Source organism: Euprymna scolopes, chromosome 20 (assembly GCF_053919585.1).
Source record: "Euprymna scolopes isolate OS-2025 chromosome 20, ASM5391958v1, whole genome shotgun sequence".
In the NCBI taxonomy this organism is placed as follows: domain Eukaryota; kingdom Metazoa; phylum Mollusca; class Cephalopoda; order Sepiida; family Sepiolidae; genus Euprymna; species Euprymna scolopes.
The window spans coordinates 38,126,415-38,150,063 of record NC_136501.1 but is presented as its reverse complement, the minus strand read 5'-3'; the positions used below and the strand labels follow the sequence as shown (position 1 = coordinate 38,150,063).

The 23,649-nt window shown below is 34.1% G+C and overlaps 1 protein-coding gene across 5 annotated transcripts in view; it reads left to right on the top strand.

Annotated features, from left to right (window-relative positions):
- LOC145241395 (uncharacterized) overlaps positions 1-23,649 on the top strand; it is a 585,324-nt gene that overhangs the window by 514,387 nt on the left and 47,288 nt on the right. For 3 of the 5 annotated variants that reach the window (XM_080104321.1, XM_080104320.1, XM_080104322.1), the window contains one exon: positions 6,525-6,703. In XM_080104321.1, the coding sequence (XP_079960447.1) occupies positions 6,553-6,703 (151 nt within the window). In that variant the 5' untranslated portion in view covers positions 6,525-6,552. The remainder of the gene's footprint in view (positions 1-6,524; positions 6,704-23,649) is intronic. The other 2 variants (XM_080104324.1, XM_080104323.1) reach the window with 1 other exon arrangement.

Sequence of the window (23,649 nt, the reverse complement as noted above, 5' to 3'; positions counted from 1 at the left end):
AAGGTCAAATCGTTGAACTTTGACCTCTTTGAAAGCCAAATTTCTAGTTAAAAACCGATTAAAAAGATTTTCCCAAATCTCCATACCCCTTATGTCAAATCTCGAGTCTGTAGACTGAAAATTGACAGAGTAGTTTGGTAGGGAAATGTACACACACACACACACACACACACACACAGACAATTTCATTTTTATAGATATACTAGCATGGGTGTCCGGCGTTGCCCGGGTGTTTGGAGGTGGGTGTTGAGCAAAAAAAAAGTGATAGTAGGAAGGCAGGCTCGAACCCGTACCATGAATAAGGAAAAGAACAAGAAAAAAACATGACGTCTTTTCTGTTAAGACCACCACAAAACCAGAGGTGGTGTAGGTTTAAATTAAGGCTAGACAATCGAAAAGAGGGGATAACTTTCGAAAATATCGGTGGAAAAAGCGACCCCTTCCTGTAGAAAAGTGCCCAGTTGAGGGTGAAGAAATTAATGTTTTTAGCCATTTTTTTGGTATTCGTCGTCTGAAGGGTCGAGCTTCAAAGCGATTGTGAAAATCCGTCGCCTCTATCGAAAGTTTTAGGCAGACATGCAAACATACATACATACATTTATATATTGGTAGCCAAACCGATTAAAAGGCTTGCCCTATCTCTGAATACCCTTTATGTAAAATCAAATGTTTAGACCAGAAATTGTCTGAGTAATTTGGTAGAGACCGCGGAGGTCAAATTTTTTTAAAACTTTGACCCCTATTATGACCCCTTAACATTTATTGTTTTGGGCTCAAATCAAGTTATTAAGTTAGATCCATGTCCAAGGAACCTATATCTAAAATCTTAATTGTTTATACCCAAAATTGGCAGAGGAGTTTGGTAAAGTTCTCAAAGGTCAAATAGTTGAACTTTGACCCCTTAACAGCCAAATTTCTGGCCGAAAACGGATTGCAAAGATTTTCCAAAATCTCCATACCCTGTATATCAAATTTCAAGTTTGTAGACTTAAAATTGACAGAGTTATTGCGTAGGGAAATGTACACACACACAGACACACACACACACACACACACACACACACACAGACACTTTCACTTTTATAGATATATAGATAGATATTTAAAAATATTTTGATGGTATTTTATTAATACTTAAAAAATAATTTTATAGTATTTATTTTGATTTTATTTTTAATATTGCAACACAAATTTTACTGAACATAAAGAATACGATTTTCAAGGTCTTTTCAGGACATTTTCAAGACATTTCCGTATTTTCAAGGATTTTTCAAGGTAATAATAGAAATAAGGCCTTTTTAAGGTAAAAGTCCAAAATTCAAAGACAGCCTGTGCGAACCCTGTTATAGCCGTCACTCCCTTCATATGCAAATGCCATATGTATATCTATTATATCTATAAAAGTGAAATTGTCTGTCTGTCTGTCTGTCTGTCTGTCTGTGTGTGTGTGTGTGTGTGTGTGTGTGTGTGTGTGTGTGTGTGTGTGTGTGTGTGTGTGTGTGTACATTTCCCTACCAAGCTTGTATGGCAATAAAGCTTTTAAAATACACTTGTGATGTTAGGCTGTTTTAGAGTGTTAACTTTGGTCAAAATTAGACTGTTTTTCTTTAATCAGATGTTTTCAATCATCGAGTTTTGATACTTATCAGGGGCATTCCAACACAAAACCCATCTTAGAACAGTGCCAGACACATAAAGTACATTTGTGTGAAATTTCAGAATCAGCTCCCATTTCAGAGTCTATAGGGAACAACCTCACACACACACATACAAAGTACCTTATATATCTTTATATATATATATATATATATATATATATATATATATATATATATATATATATATATATATATAATTTCTTTCTTTAAACGGCATTCTATTTCTATCTCATTTCCTTTTTTTACTCTTTGTATATTTTCTTCTTTATATCTTATACTTTTCTCTCATTCTCTCTCTTTTTTTCTTTCTTTAAACCACTTTGTTTTGCTCGACTCTCTCTCTCTCTCTCTCTCTCTCTCTCTCTCTATCTATCTATCTATCTCTCTCTCTCTCTCTCTATCTATCTATCTATCTATCTATCTCTCTCTCTCTCTCTCTCTCTCTCTCTCTATATATATATATATATATATATATATATATATATATATATATATATATTTCATATCTGTATACTTTTCCTTTCCTTATTCCTTGTATACTATTTCCTTCTTGCTTTCTCAATCAACCCATTGGTCAGTTTGTCATGATTAAGATTGAAATAGTATTTCTATCAGTTAAACTTAAAGATTGAATCGCAAAGTTGCAAAAATATGCATCCTTATTTCCTTTCTCCATTTAATTTTTTTTTCTGTTTCATCACTCACCCAATTTCTCTTCCTCCCCCTCCTTCCTCATTCCTTTGATCTTTATCCTTATCATGCTGTTGATTCCTTCCCGAAGGACACATACTAGGCTCTGTTTCCATGACAACTTCTGCCATTATTTCTCATGATTCTTCAGATCCCAAGAAAAAAAAAACATTTTCTTTGGATTTCTTTCACTAGAAACCTGTGTACGTTTATAATTATTTAATTGTTACAATGGATTGCATTTTGAACCGGAACAGATCAAGTGTCAGTGTTTCGCTATTAACTAGCTGAAGTATCTCTCTACATCAGATCAGATAATCTATAAAGAAATAAAGAGCGTCTGTCTGCATATCAGGTTAAGACTTCAAAACTGGAATACACACACGTACACACACACACACACACACGTACACATATGCATGCACACACATACACACATAAACACAAAGACACGTACGTAAGCAGACACACACACACATATAAACACACTTACACATTGGAGAATCATAGTTGTCAATCATATGTATACATAAACAGAATCCATTTACTCACACACACACCTACAAAAAAACCTTCTTACTTTCACTACTCCTTAAGCCTTGACACAATACAGAAGCACAACGTAGATTAACATACACTTTCGTTGGCTAGACATATTTAAAACTACATGCATATGCATACCGCCATATAGTAAATATTTACATACATAGACTGCAGTTCGCAATAACATACACACCTACACTTGCTACACTAGCTCTAGAAGTGTAAGTCATGTTTAGTTTCAGAACAGTTTCCGATGGTTCATTGTTCTACACAAGTCCTGGGAGGTGACTGGTTTGCAGTAGACAGTTCTTGAGTTGGAATCCACAAAGCAAAAGATTCTTCCCGTGTTGACACGAAGAAGAAAACATATGCAAAATTGCTACAGAAAGGTTTAATATTTATGAAGCAATTCTGGCTTCTGATTGGTTGGTAGCAGGACATGAATTAATTTGATTCGTCAGTTCCTAGCAGCATCGTTTATAAATAGAATCTCCCGACTGTGCGAGATCATACCCCATCATAGTTCTTTATGATGGGATGTGTCTCCTAGCGGCTTCAGCTGCAGAGAGACAAGGTAGAGTACTCATCGAGGATCTGTTCTTGACACTCAGCCTGACAGGTGAGGGGCCGGGAATTGGCTCAGCACTTGTCAGACTGAGGTACACCACCTGTGTAATACCCACGAGGTCCACCCTCCCAGGCCTTGCTACCAGGCTTCTGGTGGGGCAAGTTTATTGCTTGTCGCCTGAGGCGCCCCAACCGGGGAATGCCGACGGGGTTACTCAGGCAATTTTTGCAATTGGGAAAGTGGGGATCTAAAGCAGGCTGCTTTAGATCCCCACTTTCCCAGCCTTGTGCCAAATATTGCTGATGTGGGCAGCAATTTAAATTACTACCCCATTATAGTAAAAAAATATTGTAACACTAGCAATTATACTTCTGAATTATTATATTAAAATAATCAGAAAGGTACTGAAATTCAACTTTCATATCTTAAATTGCACAGTTATTTCAATCATTTATTTACTTAGTTGGATTCTTTCTATTTACTGTATTTAACTTGGGTTTAATAGATAAATTTCTATTCCAACCACTTATTTACTGTTGATCTCATAAGAATTTTAAAAAGTAACGATGTTAAAAAATTCCTATTAAAACTTATCATAAAATCATGAAATTATATAACAAAATCATAATAAACAAAATTTTATAAAAATAGGATATAGCAATTACATGGATTTAAGAGCCTATTCGCACAAACATACCACAATTATGCAAGTATACGAATTAACATAAAAACTAAACAAGTTACATTGTACGATAAAATAGCATTGAAATTCTCAAGATTATTCATTCATACATACCAGCATATTAAAATAGTGGATATAATGTATTATATTTGTATTATATATTATATTTCTATTTGTATTAATATACTATTTATTCAATTAATATACTAATATTATACTAATATTAATATACTATTTATTCAATTAGCAATTCATTATGCATATTTTATTTATTAGTTTAATTATTAACTATAATTTATAAGTTGACTTACTATATTCCACAACAACGCTACCATTAAATACTGTTAATATATTTAAATTGCATATTAATTAGCTTAATACTTAATTGAATTAAAATTGTGACAGGTGTTGTATTAATTGTTGTGTAATAGCAGAAAATAGGTTTATTGTTTCATCATATAATGTTACGGTTAACATAGTAGATTGTTACTATATTTATCCAGGGTGAACTATCTGAAATGTTCACAGCTGATACCTATTTCATCTCTTTGATTCAGTAGTTTATCTGTATCAGAAAACGTAATAATAGCTAATTTTTCATCAAGACAAAGAAAACAGAGTTATTTGGTGTGGAGGTTGAAGCTTCCTCAAGGTGATCTATTTCAGTACAGGTACCATTTTGTTCTTATTTACAGATTATATATATTTGAATAATGATACGTCAGCTTTCGTATTTTGAAAGATAATTTATAGTTCTTGTGTCTAGCTTTCAAATTAGTACCTGTACTATGTATATAATTTTTTAAATACTTGGATTATCTTGTGAGAACACAATTGCTAAATAAACTATATGCTAAAATATACCTTAATTATAGCATTGAATTATTTAAAAAATGTTCAAATTCTATTCAGCCATAATATATAATTAATTGAATAAATTACCAATCTTGCTCTCTCTTAGCTCTGATTTTCTCTCCCATTCCCATTATTGATTTAATCACTCTCTAATATTTGTTAATGTCCGTAAGGAAAAAAAAATGATTCCGTTTTCAGTGTGATCAGCTAATGTATCTATACGTGTGTGTACACACCTACAGCATTTATGTAAATTAAATCACAAAATAAATGTTTAGTTCTATAAATAAAGAATTCCATTCAATTTAGTTGGCAAAAAATAAGACACAGGGTTGTACATTATGAGTGGAACAGTCGCATTTGCGAGTGATTTTTCAAAGTGGTAACTTATCTTTTGGCGATTGTATTTCTTTCACTGACAATGTTTCAAAGTTCATTACCGAGTGAAAAAATCTTTTCAACTTTTTTTTTAATATATTTTTCTTAACTTCTATTTAACAGTTATTTGTTTACTATTTGCTTCTTTCACGTTTTTTGTTTCTTTTGATTATTTTAACAATCGCCAAAATGTTTACTTATAATATTACTACTACTATTTAACCTGTAACTAGAAAGATTTACTTTGAATTTTTGTCTTTCTACTTATTTTTTTTTAATTAACTGGCTTTTTTTTTGCTGAAAAAGTTCTTGACGTCATTCTTGCAGCCTAAGAACTGCCTTGTTTCTGTGTAATCCTTTCTTAGTTATAACATTTATATTTACTAGTGGGACCTGTGGAAATTCCACAGCAGACCCTTTCATAAGTAATATATAGATGTTGGCATTCTGTGGATGTTCGGCGTTAATGGAGACGCCCTGATATTATTGTAGCGCTCTTGTTAAAACTGCAAAAGTATTTATCTAAGATAGCATGGACACCCAGCATAATCCGGTTATAAAATACGCTTAAATATGATAGTTTCATTCATGCAGATTTCGTATATATTACTATAGTCAATTTTCTATCGATTCTTATATATTATAAAGTTTTGATTTCAAAAATAAAAAATATATCCATATGATTTGGGTGCATCAGCTTGAATCGAAACCAAAACCAAAACTTATGAAGAAATATATATATATATATATATATATATATATATATGTATGTGTGTGTGTGTGTGTGTGTGTATAACTTAAGTTCCTTCAGATCAAAACCGAAACCAAAACTTATGAAGAAAAGAAATATATATATATATATATATATAGATAGATAGATATATGTATGTATGTATGTATGTATGTAACTTAAGTTCCTTCAGCTATGATCAAAACCGAAACCAAAACTTATGAAGAATTCTTAGTAAAATTATTTATTACAAGAAATGGAAGGTCATAACAATTAAATGACAGTCACTCAAAAGAAATAAGATGTAAGCGTGACACACAAAATAACATACACAAAATATCGTATTAATATATAACTATTTTATGTTTTGTTGCAATTCATTTTATTAAATTATCTTTCATTGTTTTTTGTTTTTTTCAGAATAACGTCATTGAAGAAGAACATCTCAATGTTGTTAAAAGGGACAATGGGCTGCGGCAGAAGCAAGCCACATTCTATCTCTTCCTTAGAAGAGGTAGACAAGGACTGCAACTCATCGCTGAGAAAGCATTCCAAGTCACATGCATGTAAGAAAGCAGATAAACCCTCCCGTAGATTAGGTGAGCCCCACATCCTCATTTTTACCCTTTTTATTTATTTCACCTCCTTCAATTCCAATCAACAAGTAAACTTTCTACCAAAGCATGTTTTTTCATATTTTGAAGAATAAAACTAGAACTATTACATTGAATCGAAAAAAAAAAGAAACAAATTCTCCCTAGTCTTTGATTTTTTTTTTTTTTGTACAGATATTGAACTAATCTCAATTACTTCCCTTGAGATGCTATAGGCGGTCAGAGTTAGCTCCCTTGTTTAAGTCTATATATCTGTAAAAGTGAACGTGTCTCTGTGTCTGTCTGTGTACATTTCCCTACGCAATAACTCTGTCAATTTTTAGTCTACAGACTCGAAATTTGATATACAGGGGACTGAGATTTGGGAAAATCTATGTGATCGGTTTTCGGCCAGATATTTGGCTGTTAAGGGGTCAAAGTTCAACGACTTCACCTTTGAGAACTCTACCAAACTCCTCCGCCAATTTTGAATATAAACAATTGAAATTTTAGATATAGGTTCCTTGGACATGGATCTAACTTAATAACTTGATTTGAGCCCAAAACAATAAATATTAAGTGGGTCATAATAAGGGTCAAAGTTTAAAGAATTGACCGTTTTTCGTTTTTGTTTTTTGTTTTTTGCTCAGCATACACCTCCAAACACCCGGGCAACGCCGGGCACCCATGTTAGTAGACTTAAAAAAAAAGAAATGATTATACTTTTACTACAAAACATTAATTGATATCTAATAAAAAAAAATTCTAATCAACAGGTAAACTTTTTTGCTAAAGCATTTGAAATTTTTTAAAGAATGAAATTATTCTTATTTAATCAAAACGTATTCCATAAAAAAAACATATAGTAAATAATGATGGGTCTTTTAAAACAATTTTCTTTCTTTTTTTGTATGTTTTCACAAATATTGAATTTTTAGTTAATAACGAAGACAACGAAAAGAAGTCTCATTTTAACATTTAATAAACAACTTTATTTGTTATCTTCATTAGTAGCATGTACACAAGAGAAACGGGTTAGTAAGGGAGTTCAGTTTTCGTGCACAATTGTATTTATAGTAGTCGTGAAAAGAGTTCCTGATGTGGAGACGAAGATTAGATATTAGTCAGGAGAAAGAAAGAGAAAGGTATTCAATGTGTTTTGCGTGTTGTAGTGTGTGTGTGTGTGTGTGTGTGTGTGTGTGTGTGTGTGTGTGTGTGTGTGTGTGTGTGTGTGTGTGTGTGTGTCGATGAAAGTAGTTCTATAGCATAAAGTTTGTGTTGATACCGCATGTGGAAATAAATAAGGAGTTTAAAGAGAGCCATGTTGACTTGTTATACTCACTTTGGCCGGGAGCCAAAATCCCCAGCGATGTGTACTGTTGGGCAGAGCAGAGAAAGAGGAAGAAGGTTTGTGATTTCATCTTTTATGTACTCAGTCACGTGATTGAGAGCTGGCTTGTGATTGGACAAGCCAGGCAGAAAATGAATTTCAAATCTCGAGCCGCGAGTATTAGCTTCTGCTTGTGATTGTAGCAAGTTTCGACTGCTACAAATTACTACCAAAGTTTATTCATCTTTTCTGTCTTCAGTCAGAAAGAGAAATCCATCTAGGATGATATTTTTATTTTTGTCCCAATCCAGAGTGCCTTTTTGGAGGTAGCTGGATCCTCCCCACTTTAAAAAGCATTTCTAGGGAAAATTGTAACTTACATGAGTAGCAGGTGTACGGTTTGGTTGCTTCACAAGAAAAAAAAATGGTGACTCACAGTTGCTTTTTTGCTTGACGATCACGCATAAGTAACACAGACTCACCATTTTTATGCAAATGAGACAATATCAGGCATATAAAAGGGACCATGGAGAGAACGGTAGGTTGAGTTGGAAGAAGGCGTGTTATGGAGATGAGCACATGCTACAAACTGTTTAAGTTAATTAGAAAAACCGTGGACAGAAATGATCACACAATTTTATTGAAACAAACTTTCAAACTAGAACAACCTTGTGTCTAAGTCTGCCCTCGTGATTAGACAAGTAAATAGGAACTGATTCTAATTGTGTTCCTTGAGTTACTGCAGATGCCCTGTTCATGTACAGTTAAGAAAAACAAAAAAAATCATCTAATTTTTACTATGAAAATAATTTCAAGAGCTAATAAAAATTCTCATTGGATATCAGCAAGCAAGATCCTCTGAATATCAATTTCTTTTGAAGATCGTATCAAGCTAAAATTTTAAACATTTTCGAAATCATGTAATGAGGTTTTCATCAAATTTGGAATAAGGATGCTAGATTTAGTATCATTATATCTTGATATTAATCTTTGCAAGGAGATATCTATACTAGGAATTTAATTTTTTTTTTTTTTTTAAATGTAATCAGCGTTCCGATTCCCATCTTTCATCAAATGAAATGAATAGCTCTCGTCTTGGGGAGGCTCCATGTTTTGACAAGCTTATGGACTTGACCTTTACTCCTGACCTGAAATGCAACACATACATCAAATCCATTGCCAAAGTCGCTGGAAAAATGGTGGGATCCTTCTATCGATCCAGTAGATATCTACCTACTGATGCAATTCTCTAGAGCCAGGTATGTCAAGGATGGATTATTGTTGCCACATCCGAGCAAGAGCTGCTAGAAAGGACTTATCCTGCCTTGACAGAGTTCAAAATAGACTTCGTAGCCTAGTGGGGAGTGCCTTTTTCTCTTCCTTGCAACCTCTTTCTCACAGAAGAAATGTTGCAAGCCTGTCTCTGCTTTATCATTATTTTCATGGCTAGTGCTCGTCTGAGCTCCAATCTATGGTCCCTCTTTCACCAAATATTCACAAGAAACACTCGTCTAGCTGAAAACACTATCAATAGTTTCCTCAACTCTTTATCTGTGCCTAAACCTAAACGTAGATTCCATGAACAAAGTTTCTTTCTTGGAACTGCACAGCTGTGGAACTGTCTTCTGTTTGCCTGCTTTCCAGCTGACTACAATATGGTCGTCTTCAAGTCCAACATAAACAAGTTCTTGATGAGCCGTTCCCCTTAAGTAATCCAATTTACCAAATTTACACTTCTAACGATTAATATAATATTGTCCCTTTCCCTACTGTACACTCCTTAACCCTTATCCTCGAGTGCCCTCTGGGCCTTGATAAGTGGTGATTCCTTTGTAAACAAGCAAAAAAAATGTAATAATGTAATGATAATTTCTGTTTGCACTATTTTTTTTTATATATAAAATTCATTTAGATAGCTAAGTTGTTCTTTTCTCTTTTTAACATGATGACTCTAAATATTTTAGATGTTTGAATTATGAACTAATGTGAACAAACACTCAATTTTAGCAGGATAAGCAATGCCATCTCCTAAACACAACCACATGTGCCTAATTCATTGTTTCACAGCTGATATTATATTACAAACAAGGAGATTAAAGCAACTAATGTACGTCTCATCAAAATTATACCGAACCTACTTGTGTTCAGATCTTAACATTTTTTAGGGGAAGAAAAGTTATTAATATCCACATTCTTGTGTCGCATCTTATGAACAGATGTGTAAAAGAAGAAAAAAAAGGATTACATTAACACAGAAAAAGCAGCTTATCATTTAAATAGATTATTTGGTCGTTTTGCTATGGCATCTTAACCCGTTCCTAATTATTTAATGCTGAATCTAGTTATTTTTGGAAACGATTTCATTTTTCTAATTCTTAATATCTTCAAATATTTATTCATGATGTGAATGTGATTGGTTTGGATTAGGGTTAGGATAACCTCTACATAACTATGGTTTAACAAATAAGATACTAAGTAACATTTGGTTCCAAGTGACACTCTTCTGGAGGTTGAAGGTTCAATCCTCAGTACAGGCGATACTAATTACAAATTAAGATTTCTACGCAATCATGGTTGACGGTATGAGAGCATGCTACCCCCATGGATTAATTGAAGGTTTCTATTCAAAATTCTGTATAGATTCCTAAGTTTAACAAGATATATCTCAAGAAGGTCAAAAGTTACATCGGCTGAAATGTTATGAGAATAATATCTATATCTAAGACTTTGTGTTTCTCGCTACTTTGTGTGACAGGCATGCGCCGAAGTGATCAAGAATTGTGTGTCAGTGTTTTAGTCAGGCCCACCTATGGTGAAAATTAGATCGTCCAAGGGCTAGAAAAGACGACCGCTGAGGTTGCTCTCGTAGTGTGTTGGATTGTATTGACAAAATTGTTCACATCGTGTTGGGTCGTGTCGATGAAGTTGTTCAGGATCATGTTAATGGAGTTGTTCAGGATCATGTTAATGGAGTTGCTCAGGGTCGTGTCGATGGAGTTGTTCAGGGTCGTGTCGATGGAGTTGTTCAGGGTCGTGTCGATGGAGTTGTTCAGGATCATGTTAATGGAGTTATTCGGGATCATGTTAATGGAGTTGTTCAGGGTCGTGTTAATGGGGTTGTTCAGGATCATGTTAATGGAGTTGTTCAGGGTCGTGTCGATGGAGTTGTTCAGGATCATGTTAATGGAGTTGTTCAGGATCGTGTTAATGGGGTTGTTCAGGATCATGTTAATGGAGTTGTTCAGGGTCGTGTCGATGGAGTTGTTCAGGATCATGTTAATGGAGTTGTTCAGGATCGTGTTAATGGGGTTGTTCAGGATCATGTTAATGGAGTTGTTCAGGGTCGTGTCGATGGAGTTGTTCAGGGTCGTGTCGATAGAGTTGTTCAGGGTCGTGTCGATGGAGTTGTTCAGGGTCGTGTCGATGGAGTTGTTCAGGGTCGTGTCGATGGAGTTGTTCAGGGTCGTGTCGATGGAGTTGTTCAGGATCATGTTAATGGAGTTGTTCGGGATAATGCCGTGTCATGTCGATGGAATTGTTCAGGACTGTCAGGTCATGACAATGGAAATGTTTGGCATCATGTCCAGTCATATCAATAGCATTCAGGTTATGGTTGTTGTTTGGTTGACTTGATGGTTGTCGCAGTCGTACTACCATGTGTGATAACAATATTTTTTTTGTTCCCTTGTGAAGCAACTACTTTGTTTAGTCAACTGATTAAAGGAACAGGAACATATATCGTCACATCCATCAACCATTCTTTCTATACATATGAGATCAATAATTGATTGGTTTATGCTTTTGTGTATGCTTTTCTGGTTACTTACACATCTCATATTAGAAATTCGGTCACACATGCACATTTTTAAAAAAGTTATGTTTTTCTTTGTTCGATTTTAGATCAAGTTTATTATTATTTTGTTCTAGCTGAGGATGGGGCATGCTACCAAATGCCAGATACTCATCTGCTATTTCAGACACTCAAAGATCTTTTTAAGACTCTAACTATCCCTTTAAGTGCAATTGTTTGTATCTCTCTTGCACTAAGTTCACCGAGTATATTTGTCAGATAGTTTTTAAATTCTTTTTTATGAGTTCAGTTGCTTCTATAATTACTCGAATTATAGAGGTCTTCCTAAGATTCCAGTTTCTTTTCATGTCGTACATAAGATCTTGGTATTTCGTTATCTTTTTCCTCTCAGTTCTGTTAAACTCAACATCAGTATGAGCACTAACAACTTTAGATCATACTTTAGAGTTAAATGAGCCTTTTTTTGTTTAAGAAAAAACTATTATTTTAGCTCACGGCTCTCTTCCCCGAGATCTGACATGTTGGGTGTTGATCTATCTAATAAATGTAATCTCACTGAGATTCAAAATAGAGTGATTTGATTTTTCTTAATTTTCTAAATTTTTTAGATTAGAATTGATAATTTGTATTATTCGAACTACTGTTCTCATTTTGGATGTTATTTTTTAAAACATTTCAGCCAATCTAACCTTCGACCGTCTTTAAGTATATCTTGTCAAACTCAAGAATATTTCTGCCAAACTCATGAATTTGTACAGAATTTGGAACAGAAACCTTCACTTAATCCACAGAGTAGCGTGCTCTCATATCATCAGCCATGGCCGTGTCGAAATGTTAATTTGAAATTAATTTCGTCTGTACTGAGTATTGAACCTTCAACCCCCAAAGAGTGTCACTTAGAACCAGATTTTACTTAGTAGTTTATTCGTTAAATAAACCATGAATCCCTGTAGAGGTTATCCTAACCCTAATCCAAACCAATCACATTCACATCATGAATAAATATTTGAAGATATTAAGAATTAGAAAAATGAAATCGTTTCCAAAAATAACTAGATTCAGAATAAAATAATTAGAAACGGGTTCTACCACCCATAGCAATGGCCAACGACTCTTTATCTGAGAGTCCATCTTTCAAACTCCTTGGCCTAACGTTCACAGGAAACATGAGTTGGAACAATTACATTGAAGGCATTGCAAGGGCCGCTGCAAGAAAGGTGGGGTCTCTCTACTGTGCTAGAAAACTACTAACACCCGAAAGTATCCTGTACCTCTATAAGGCCACCATTCGCCCATGTATGGAGTATTGCTGCCACATCTGGGCTGGTGCATCTGCTACTAGTCTCTCGCTCCTTGACAAGGTTCAAAAGAGAGTCGCAAACCTGATAGGCCCTGAACTGGCATCTAAGCTTCAGCCTCTGTCCCATCGACGAAATGTTGCATCCCTCTGCCTTTTCTACAAGTATTTTAGTGGTGAATGCTCTGACGAACTGCAATCACTTGTGCCCCCACGACGTGAGCACCCTCGACAAACCCGACAGGCTGCTAAATCCCACCCCCACACTGTAGAGATCCCTAGATGTAAAAGATCTTTTTACTCCAATAGTTTCTTCCCCAGAACCGCTAGACTCTGGAATTCCATTCCAGGTCCCTGCTTCCCCAACAGTACTGACGTGCAGAAGTTCAAGTGTAACGTGAACCAACACCTTGCTGCCCAAATTCCTACATAGTACCCCAGTAGTGTTGCCCCTGATAGTAGCCCCTTACACCAAAGTGGCAATTTGCCTTGTTTGGGGTGAAAATGTAAAAAAAAAAAAAAAAAAAAAAAAAGATGCCATAGCAAAACAACCAAATAATCTATTTAAATGATAAGCTGCTTTTTCTGTGTTAATGTAACCCATTTTTTTTTTTTAATACACATCTGTTCATAAGATGGGACACAGGAATATGGATATTAATAACTTTAAAACTATAAAAAGTATGATCTGAACATAAGAAGTTTTGATGTCCATGATAGATTTTATGTTTTGCTTAGATTGTTTGGACTACTGTTCTCTGTTTCGCTGTAGGTGGGCTCGACACTGACATACAATTCTTGAGTGCTTCTGCGCATGCCCGTCACACAAAGTAGTGAGAGACACAAAGACTTGGAGATAATTACAACATGACAGATTTCATGTATTATTTAGATTGTTTGGACTACTGTTCTTATCGTTTTTATTCTCATAATGTTTCGACTGATGTAACCTTCGACTTTCTTCAGATATATCTTAACTATAGCTTTTATTAGTGAATGGTGGAAAGAATATTTGGTTCTTTTTTTTCCGACTAACCATAAATCGTTAGAATTCAAAATAGATTTTTGCGTTTATGAAATGGAGTAAGTATCAAGTAGTTTCCATTTTCATATTAATTCGAGTTCATACCGATTTGATATAATGTTTTTGATTGATAATAGGTATTATTTCAGAAATACATCACACATTTTGCATTTTAACGACAATGGTTTGTTGGAAAAAAGAACGAAACATTGACCAATAAGAGCCATTGTTAACGTACGCATGAAGACATCGGCCAAAACGTTGTGAGAATAACAACCAAGATGAGAACAGTAGTCCAAACAATCAAAATAATACACGTTATCAACCCGCATCTAAAAAATCCAGGAACATGATAGATCGTACGTTTCTGAATTTTTGAGATAAGGATTGGTTATTCGTATTGTTTAAAATCTTCGGACTACTATCCTCATCTTTAGTGTCATTTTCACAGCGTTTCGGTCGATGTAACCTTCGACCTTCTTCAGATGCACCTTGTTGAACTCAGGAATGTTTCTGTCGAACTTGAACTGAAAAATACAATTGCAAATTACTTAAGACCACTATCCAGCCATGGCTGACGAAACAAGAACATGCTACTCCCATGAAGTAAATAAAAAGTTCTGGTTTAAATTCCATTCAAATTTCCGAGTTTGACAGAAATATTCCCAAGTTCGACAAGATACACCTGAAGAAGGTCAGAGGTTACATCGACCGAAACGTTGTGAAAATGACACTAAAGATGAGAACAGTAGTCCGAATAATACAAATAATATGAATGATAGCTCGTATTCTGCAGTATGTGAAGAAAACGAATTGTGGTGAGAAATAGCTACTGATTGCTATTAATTCCGATAGTAATAACATTAATTAATAGTGGCAATAATTTTTTATATATAAATATAAAATAAATTAATTAAATGTCATGGAATGTTTTCCCTTTTACAAATACTCAAATTAATGTTTTTTTAATGTACATATTTATCAAAGAAAATGTATACTTGTTCAAAAGTATTCATTTGTTTTGTTTTGTTTTTTTTAGTAAAAATTTAGCATTCTTATTTTATAAACATCTTGGAATGTTTTCTTCTTTTAAAATATTCAAGTGAATGTTTATTTAACGTAAATATATATTTAGAAAATTCATTTTGTCCAAAAAAATCAAATCAAATATTTTAGTTTGAGCTGCCATATTTCGTTTATATCGAAATACAAAAATAAGCATAAAAAACAGTTCCTATCAAATTCTGCAAGTACCAAGAAAATAATAAGCAAAATAAACGTAATGATATTTATTACTATTCGATTCATTTCTTAACGCCCCTAAGAACAGTCTCCATAGTTGGGGGACATGTCTGGTCAACCTTTCTAATATCTGTAACAGAGCGTGGATGAAAATACCAAGCTGTGTGCGAAATGACGTCACGGCAAGGAAAAAGAAAAAACTATGAAAAGGAGAGAGATCATGTTAGAGAAGACGATCACGTTAGAGATGTGGGTGATATCACAGCTGTAATGAGAAGTCATGCGTGGTGGAAGAATGAGGAAATAAATGTCATTGCTACAAAAAAAAAGGAGTCGCGTTATTACTTGTCTTATGTTCCTTTGCAACGTAGATTGCATACAAAGTGTGGGTCCTGTGTGTAAACGTGTTCAACATTACATATCTTCATATTGTCAATCATTTCGGTCATGCCTCTTTCAAAGATAAGCTAATAAAACATAGATCTGTTACTGTTATAACTTCTTCAACTATTTTGCAGTTAAATATATTGATCATACTAGCAGTTCAGCCCGGCTTTGCTCGGCCCCTATGTACTGTTCATAACTTGCCCAACGTGTGGATACACTTTATGTAAGATTTCTGATGTTTAGACCAAAATTTGTCTGAGTAATTTCCTAGAGACCGCAGAGGTCAATTTTTTAAACTTTGACCCCAATTTTGACCCCTTAACATTTATTTGGTCTCAAATCAAAATACAAAGTTTTACCCATGTCCAAGTTACCTACATCTAAAATTTCAAGTCTTTAGACCCAAAATTGGCGGGGGAATTTGGTAGAATATGCAAAGGTCAACTCTTTCAACTTTGACCTTTTTGGCAGACAAATTTTCGCCCCAAAAACTGATTAAAATGCTTGCTGCATGTTTTAATACCTGTTATGTATAAATTTCAAATATTTAGACCCAAAATTGACTGAGTAGTTTGTTAGACACCGCAAAGGTCAAATCTTTTGAATTTTGACTCCTAGGCAGCTCAAATTTTCGACCCAAACCGATTAAAAAGCTTGCCCTATCTTTGAATACCATTTATGCAAAATTTCAAATGCTTAGACCAGAAATTGGATGAGTAATTTCGTACAGATCGCAGAGGTCAAACTTTTTTAACTTTGACCCCAATTTTGACCCCTTAACATTTATTTTTTTGAGCTCAAATCAAATTTAAAAGTTTGATCCATGTCCAAGTAACCTACATTTACAATTTCAAGTGTTTAGACTAAAAATTGGCGGAGGAGTTTGGTAGAGTTTTCAAAGGTCAAATCATTGGACTTTGACCCCTTGACAGCCAAATTTCTGGCCGAAAACTGACTAGAAAGATTTTTTCAAATCTCAATACTCTTTATTTCAAATTTTGAGTCTGTAGACCGAAAATTGACAGAGTTATTTGGTAGGGAAATGTACACACACACACTTTCACTTTTATATATATATAGATTAGAAAGTAAAGTCCAAAGAAAGAATTCCAACCATTATGCTCTCCTTCTTGCAATTCTCGGTATCAAAACCCAGCGCACATCTGTCAGAACTTACTTCTACCAAAGAGACACATGGTCCCTCTCTGAAACAGGCTTTTTATTTGAAAAACCGACTGCATCTCATTTGCATATTTCACCCAACTCTCATTACCTCACGTGACCACCAGTCCATAAATAGCAGAAGCGGCCATTATTTTTTATTTATTTATTTTTAATAATCCCTTTCCTAGAAACGGACGTCATGTACAAGGTCAGGTTTGTACTGCTTTTTAATCACATTTTATTTTTCTATATGTCAATATAACGGGAAACATAATAGAGTGGTAACTGCCTGGAACATAATATAGTGGGGCCATACATTCAAGGTACACTTCCTTAGGAGGAAGTGGTTTGTCTCGGACGATACGCTTTGTCACTCAATTTTGGGGATTTTTTTTGATAGTTAGTTATGTGTTTATGGTTCAAAGTTTGCTTGTGATTAATCCTTGTTTGTTTTTTTGTTTTCCTTCACCAAATATCAATCCAACATACCCAAAAACACATTCAAATTGCTTGATATTATCCTAAAAAACATAGTTTGCTAGAGGAATCTTAAACAATGATGCTACGCACTGTCAAAACAATATTTTATTGTAGAAACCATTACATTTAATCTAAAAAAAAAACTATAAGTTATAGCAAGTTTGTATTGAATGTTAAATGCTGAAAAACATGACCAATATAAACAGAACATAACGCAAAGGAAGAAAATATAAGTTGGAACAGATACATTGAGAGCATTACCAGGGCTGCTGCAAGGAAGGTAGGCTCTCTCTACTATGCTAGAACGTTACTTACGCCTGAAAGTATCCTGTACCTCTCCAAGGTCATCATTCGCCCATGTATGGAGTGCAGTTGTCACATTTGGGCGGGAGCACCTACTACTAGTCTCTCACTTCTGAACAGGGTTCAAAAGAGTCGTCAACCTGATAGGTCCTGAACTGTCATCCAAGCTTCAACCTCTGTCCCATCAACGAAATGTTGCATCCCTTTGCCTGTTCTACAAGTATTTTAATGGTGGATGCTTTGACGAACTACAAGCCCTTGTACCCCCTCGACGTAAATACCCCCAACAAACCAGATAAACAGGAAAATCCCACTCCTACACAGTAGAGATCCCTAGATATAAGAAAGCTTTCTACTCCAATAGTTTCTTCCCCAGAACTGCTAGTCTCTGGCAGTCTCTTCCATGTTCCTGCTTTACCAACTCTACTGACATACAGAAGTTCAAGTGTAATGTGAACAGACATCTTGCTTCTCAACTCCCTATATAGTATCCCTGCAACTTATGTCCCCGATAGCATCCCCCTACATCAAAGTGGCATTGTGCTTTGTTTGGGGTGAAAATGGAATAAAAAATAAAATTTTAAGTTAACTCTGTTCATAATATTCCATAAAAAGTGATAACTCCTTCCCTTTTTTTAGAAAAAAAAATTTTTTTAAGTTAACTCTGTTCATAAAATTCAACAAAAAGTGATAACTCCTTCCCTTTTTTAGAAAATAAAAAAAAATTTTTTAAGTTAACTCTGTTCATAATATTCAACAAAAAATGATAACTCCTTCCCTTTTTTAGAAAAAAAAAAAAATTTTTAAGTTAACTCTGTTCGTAATATTTCACAAAAAGTGATAACTCCTTCCCTTTTTTTAAAAAATAAAAAAAAATTTTTTAAGTTAACTCTGTTCATAATATTCAACAAAAAGTGATAACTCTTTCCCTTTTTTAGAAAATAAAAAAAAATTTTAAGTGAACTCTGTTCGTAATATTTCACAAAAAGTGATAACTCCTCCTTCCCTTTTTAGAAAATAAAAAAAAAACATTTTTAAGTTAACTCTGTTCATAATATTTCACAAAAAGTGATAACTCCTTCCCTTTTTTAGAAAATAAAAAAAAAAGTTTTTAAGTTAATTCTGTTCATAATATTTCACAAAAAGTGATAACTCCTTCCCTTTTTTAGAAAATAAAAAAAAATTTAAGTGTACTCTGTTCATAATATTCCACAAAATGTGATAACTCCTTCCCTTTTTTTAGGGAAAAAAAAATCTTGCACATTACCCAGCGTTGTCTGATTGTAAAATATGCTTAAATATGATATTTTAATTTATGCAGATTTCGTATTTATTATTATTATTATTATAAAACAAATTCTCTATTATTATAGTGTATCCAATATATCGTAGTGATTTCAAGTTTTTAAAAGCAATACAATTTGAGTGCCATCATCTAGAATCGAAACCAAAACATTTAGGTATCAGACAAGTATTGTTTTATCTTATGTTTTAGTTATAACATTGAATCCGTTGATTCTTTACGGTAAAATCAACAGTGATCCATCTGTTGCGGATATCTATAGAGACTGCGATTTTAAACTAGAGTGAAAAAACTCTTCGAAAGGTTGATTTGAATGTCTTTTGTACACTAGAATCACGCCCTTTTCTATCCTCCGCTGCTTAAGTGAGAACAGATTTAGTCTTTGGAGTCGCTCTTTGTAGATACACATGGGGAGTCTCGCCGCTATCCTGGTTGGCAACTATTAAACACGCTCCAGGTGTAAAATATCTTTTTGAAAATAAGGATTTGTTGCTTGGATGGTTTACTCAAAATGTGCTGTTTGCATCTTGCTAGACTTGTTTATATCGGCCATCTTAGAAATCTAACATGACAAAATGTTTTTTATCAGTGTTTCAGATTCCAAATTTACCTTGCTATATAATGTACTGTTTGGTTTTGTTTTTGCTTTCTTGTATTTTTATTATTTCAATTTTTTGGACTACTGTTCTCATCTTGCGTGTTATTTTCACAACGTTTCAGCTGATGTAACCTCCGATCGTCTTCAGGTGTATCCTGTCGAACTCAGGAATCTGTATAGAATTTTGAATGCAAGAACACATGGCGTAACAACAAGGACCTGTGAAGTAATGGATAAAGTACTAAGTAAAATTCAGTTCTAAGTGACATTCTCCTGAAGGTTGAAGGTTCAATCCTCAGTGCAGGCAATATGAAGAATACAATTGCGAATTTCTCAAGACATTCATGGTCATGGATGATGGAACGTAAGCATCTGAATCCCGTGGATTTGGATTAAATAAAGTGTTCTGTTCGAAATTCTGCACAGATTCCTGAATTTGACAGAAAGATTCTTGAGTTCGGGAGGGTACACCTGAAGAAGGTAGGACTTTACATCAACTGAAATGTTGTGAGAATAAAACTCAAGATGAGAACAGTAGTTTGAATAATACAAATAATAATATAAATGATCAATCCTCATCTCAAATCTTCAGAAACATGATATGCTTTTAGGATTTTTTTTTTCCATAAAAAAAAAACATTACATTCAGAGTGTTCCAAAAGTCTTGGGCACATTTTGACATTGAATATCTCGAAATTTTCTGACCCTGAGGCTCTAGTATGGTGGCCTCCCATCAATAGCCTTACAAAAAACTTTATGCGTTTAGCTTTAAAATGACACCACTTTCATCTTAGTACCATTCATAGTTAAGTAGATATGAGGATTTGAAATGTGCTCAAGACTTCTGGAACACCCTGTATAATGAGTTCATGCAATAAGTTGTTTTTAAATAATGCAGAGCCGCATTTTCTATGATTTCTCTAAAATTAATGTTCATTTGAAAATGTTACTTGAACTACCAGGAGAAAAAAATAGCAAAGAATGCAAATTTTCTCTTTAATATCATTTTTATCACATTTGTCTGTTCATTTTATTTATTTTATTTATTTATTTTTTGCTAGATGTGGTATTTAAAGTCACATTTACGTTTTTGTTATTTCAAATAAAGTATGCTTTATTATTTATTTCATTTATCATAATTATCCCACCTACTTTTTATATAAGTGTTCATCCCATTTTTTCTTTACAGGGTATCATTTTCAAAAAGGCTGAAAGATAAGCCAGAATCATATAACATCTTAAAAATAAATCACTTTTAGGTTACACCCCACAAAAAAAAAACTGTTACTAATATATTATACTAACTACCTCTGCCCAGCTTTGCTTGGAGAGATAATTGTTTATTTCCCAAATATTGGTATATTTTTTTTTATTAATGATGTAATTAATGATGTAAGCTAATTTTTCTTTTTATTGCATTAGCAAAAATGTTTCCCTTTTACCAATCCTCCAGGCTGTAATAAATATTATTTTAGAGAAACTAAAAGGAAATATTATGTTTCTGAATTTTTATATATGAGGGATTATAATTCGTATTATTTGGACTACTGTTTTCATCTTGAGTGCTGTTTTCACAAATAAAGAACCTGTAGTATAATGGATAAAGTACTTGGTAAAATTCAGTTGTAAATGATACTCTTCTGAAGGTTGAAGGTTCAATTCTCAGTGCGAGTGGTACTCAGAATATAATTGTAAATTACTTAGGGTTTTTAGTTGTTTATGGCTGATGGAATGAGATGCTACCACCCAACTAGTGGATTAAATAAATTCCATGCTGATTCCCGAGTTTGACAGAACGATTCCTGAGTTTGACAAGATACACCTGATGAAACTACATTGGCTAAAACGTTGTGAAAATAACATTCAAAGTGAGAACACTAGTCCAAATCATGTGAATAAAGGAAAATACATAACATGCATAATATGCATGCAAAGAACACAGCACTAGAATAAAAAGGAAGAAATTGTTAGTCAGAATCAAATATCGATTATTCAGATGCAATATTATTTAGTTCTAAACTTCAAAATCCGGCTGACTTAATTCTATACGTTAAACATATTCAAATGAATTGATATAATTCAAGTTTTTTTCTGGCAAAAATCAATTTTCACTAAATAATCGCCCACTTTTCAATCAAATTGATTGATTGCCTGCTCTAGTTGGGGACCCATCGCAGTGCACCAGGACGAAGCTTTACATGTCTCCCCACAATGACTTAATCCATAATACATTGTAGTCTACATTGCACTGTAGAGAACTTACTATTGATTTCATAAAATTATTTTTATATATTAGGGCTTGAATTAAAGTTTAAAATGCAAAAGTTAAGTATCATGTTTCTTTAATTGTGCTCTAAACAGAAACATTCATTTTGAACGCGCTCCTGTCATATCAAAGAACATACTGTTGATTTTATATGTCTGGCCTTTCTGCTTTTGCAGTGATAATGCCTTGATAATTTTAAAACGAAAAAGTCAAGTATTATGGTTCAGTTGTTCTTTAAACAGAAACATTCATTTCGAATACATCCCTGTCATATCAAAGAACCTACTGTTGATTTTATATGCCTGGCCTTTCTGCTTGTGTGGTAATACAATTATTTAAATGCACCTGTGATGTTAAGCTGAATAAGGTGTTTACTTTGGGTAAAAACGCCTGTTCCTGCTTTCCATCTCCTGAAATCTTATCACCATTTACTTACTGATTCTGGCCTATGTTAATGGTCACCACTCGACCACCCAGAGCTTGACCACAGAGATATATATACCAAAGATAACATCCAGACAGTTTCATTCATAGAAGCTTATTTGCAGATAATTTTGAACATTGCTTTTCTCACAAAGGCTGGTCCCAGCATGATTTTCTCATTCTATAAGGTATTTTTTTTTTTTTTCATAAAGAAAATATCTCCTGGGTGGTTGAACTCCAGCCAAAGATATTTTCAGTTCTCTGTGCCACCCCCTCTCTTCCTTTGGTCAAACATCTATCACATACAACGTCAGCTATTGATATGCACCACAAGAATCTACTATCAGATCATGCATGAAATCCTGTTGTCATATTTGGACGTTCTTGATAGATTGCAGAAATGTTCTTCTTCATTGACACCTCTCTCTCTCTCTCTCTCTCTCTCTCTCTCTCTCTCTCTCTCTCTCTCTCACACACACACACACACACAGACGTGATGTTGCTCGTTTCAATCTATTCTACAAATACTATCATAGCATGTGTTCCTCAGAATTGTCTGATCTATTCTCTGCTTCCTTTGTTCCTGCTCGTTTTACTCCTTGGTCTAGAGGCCTCTATCAATTTGCTGTTTTTCCTCATGGTAATACAGATTCTTCTTCTAGTAGTTTCTTTGTAAGGACTGTGGAACTTTCGTCCTGCTCAGTTTTCCTTTTACCTACAGCCTTGCTCTTTTCAAGACTAAAGTTAATAGGCATTTCCTGTCTTTGGAATAATCAGCTTTTGTTTTTGTTAGCTCCTTACATCAAATGGCTTTATGCCTTGTCTCGAATAACTTCCATAAAATAAAAAATGTTGTGCAATGATGATGATGATGATGATGATGATGATGATGATGAGGAGGAGGAGGAGGAGGAGGAGGAGGAGGAGGAGGAGGAGTCTGTATGATAAACTTTGATTCGATTTTCATCTGAAACTCTGGTTTGGAAATTACTTGAGTCTCTCATATGGAAATTTATATTTGACTAGCAGGGAGATCCGACGTTGCCCGGGATTGAATGATGATAAACGAATGTTTCACACTTCCATATATTTATTGTCATCGAAATCGGTGAACTCGTTCATTTTTTCAATCAAATCGGTTGATTGCCTGTTCTAGTGGGGATCTATCATGGTGCACTGGGAGTAAGCTCCACATGCCTCCCCTGCAATGACTTAGTCCACAATACATTGTAGTCTAAATTGCACTGTAGAGAACCTACTGCTGATTTTAGATTAGAGAACCTATTGTTGATTTTATAGAATTATTTTTTTTATATATATATAA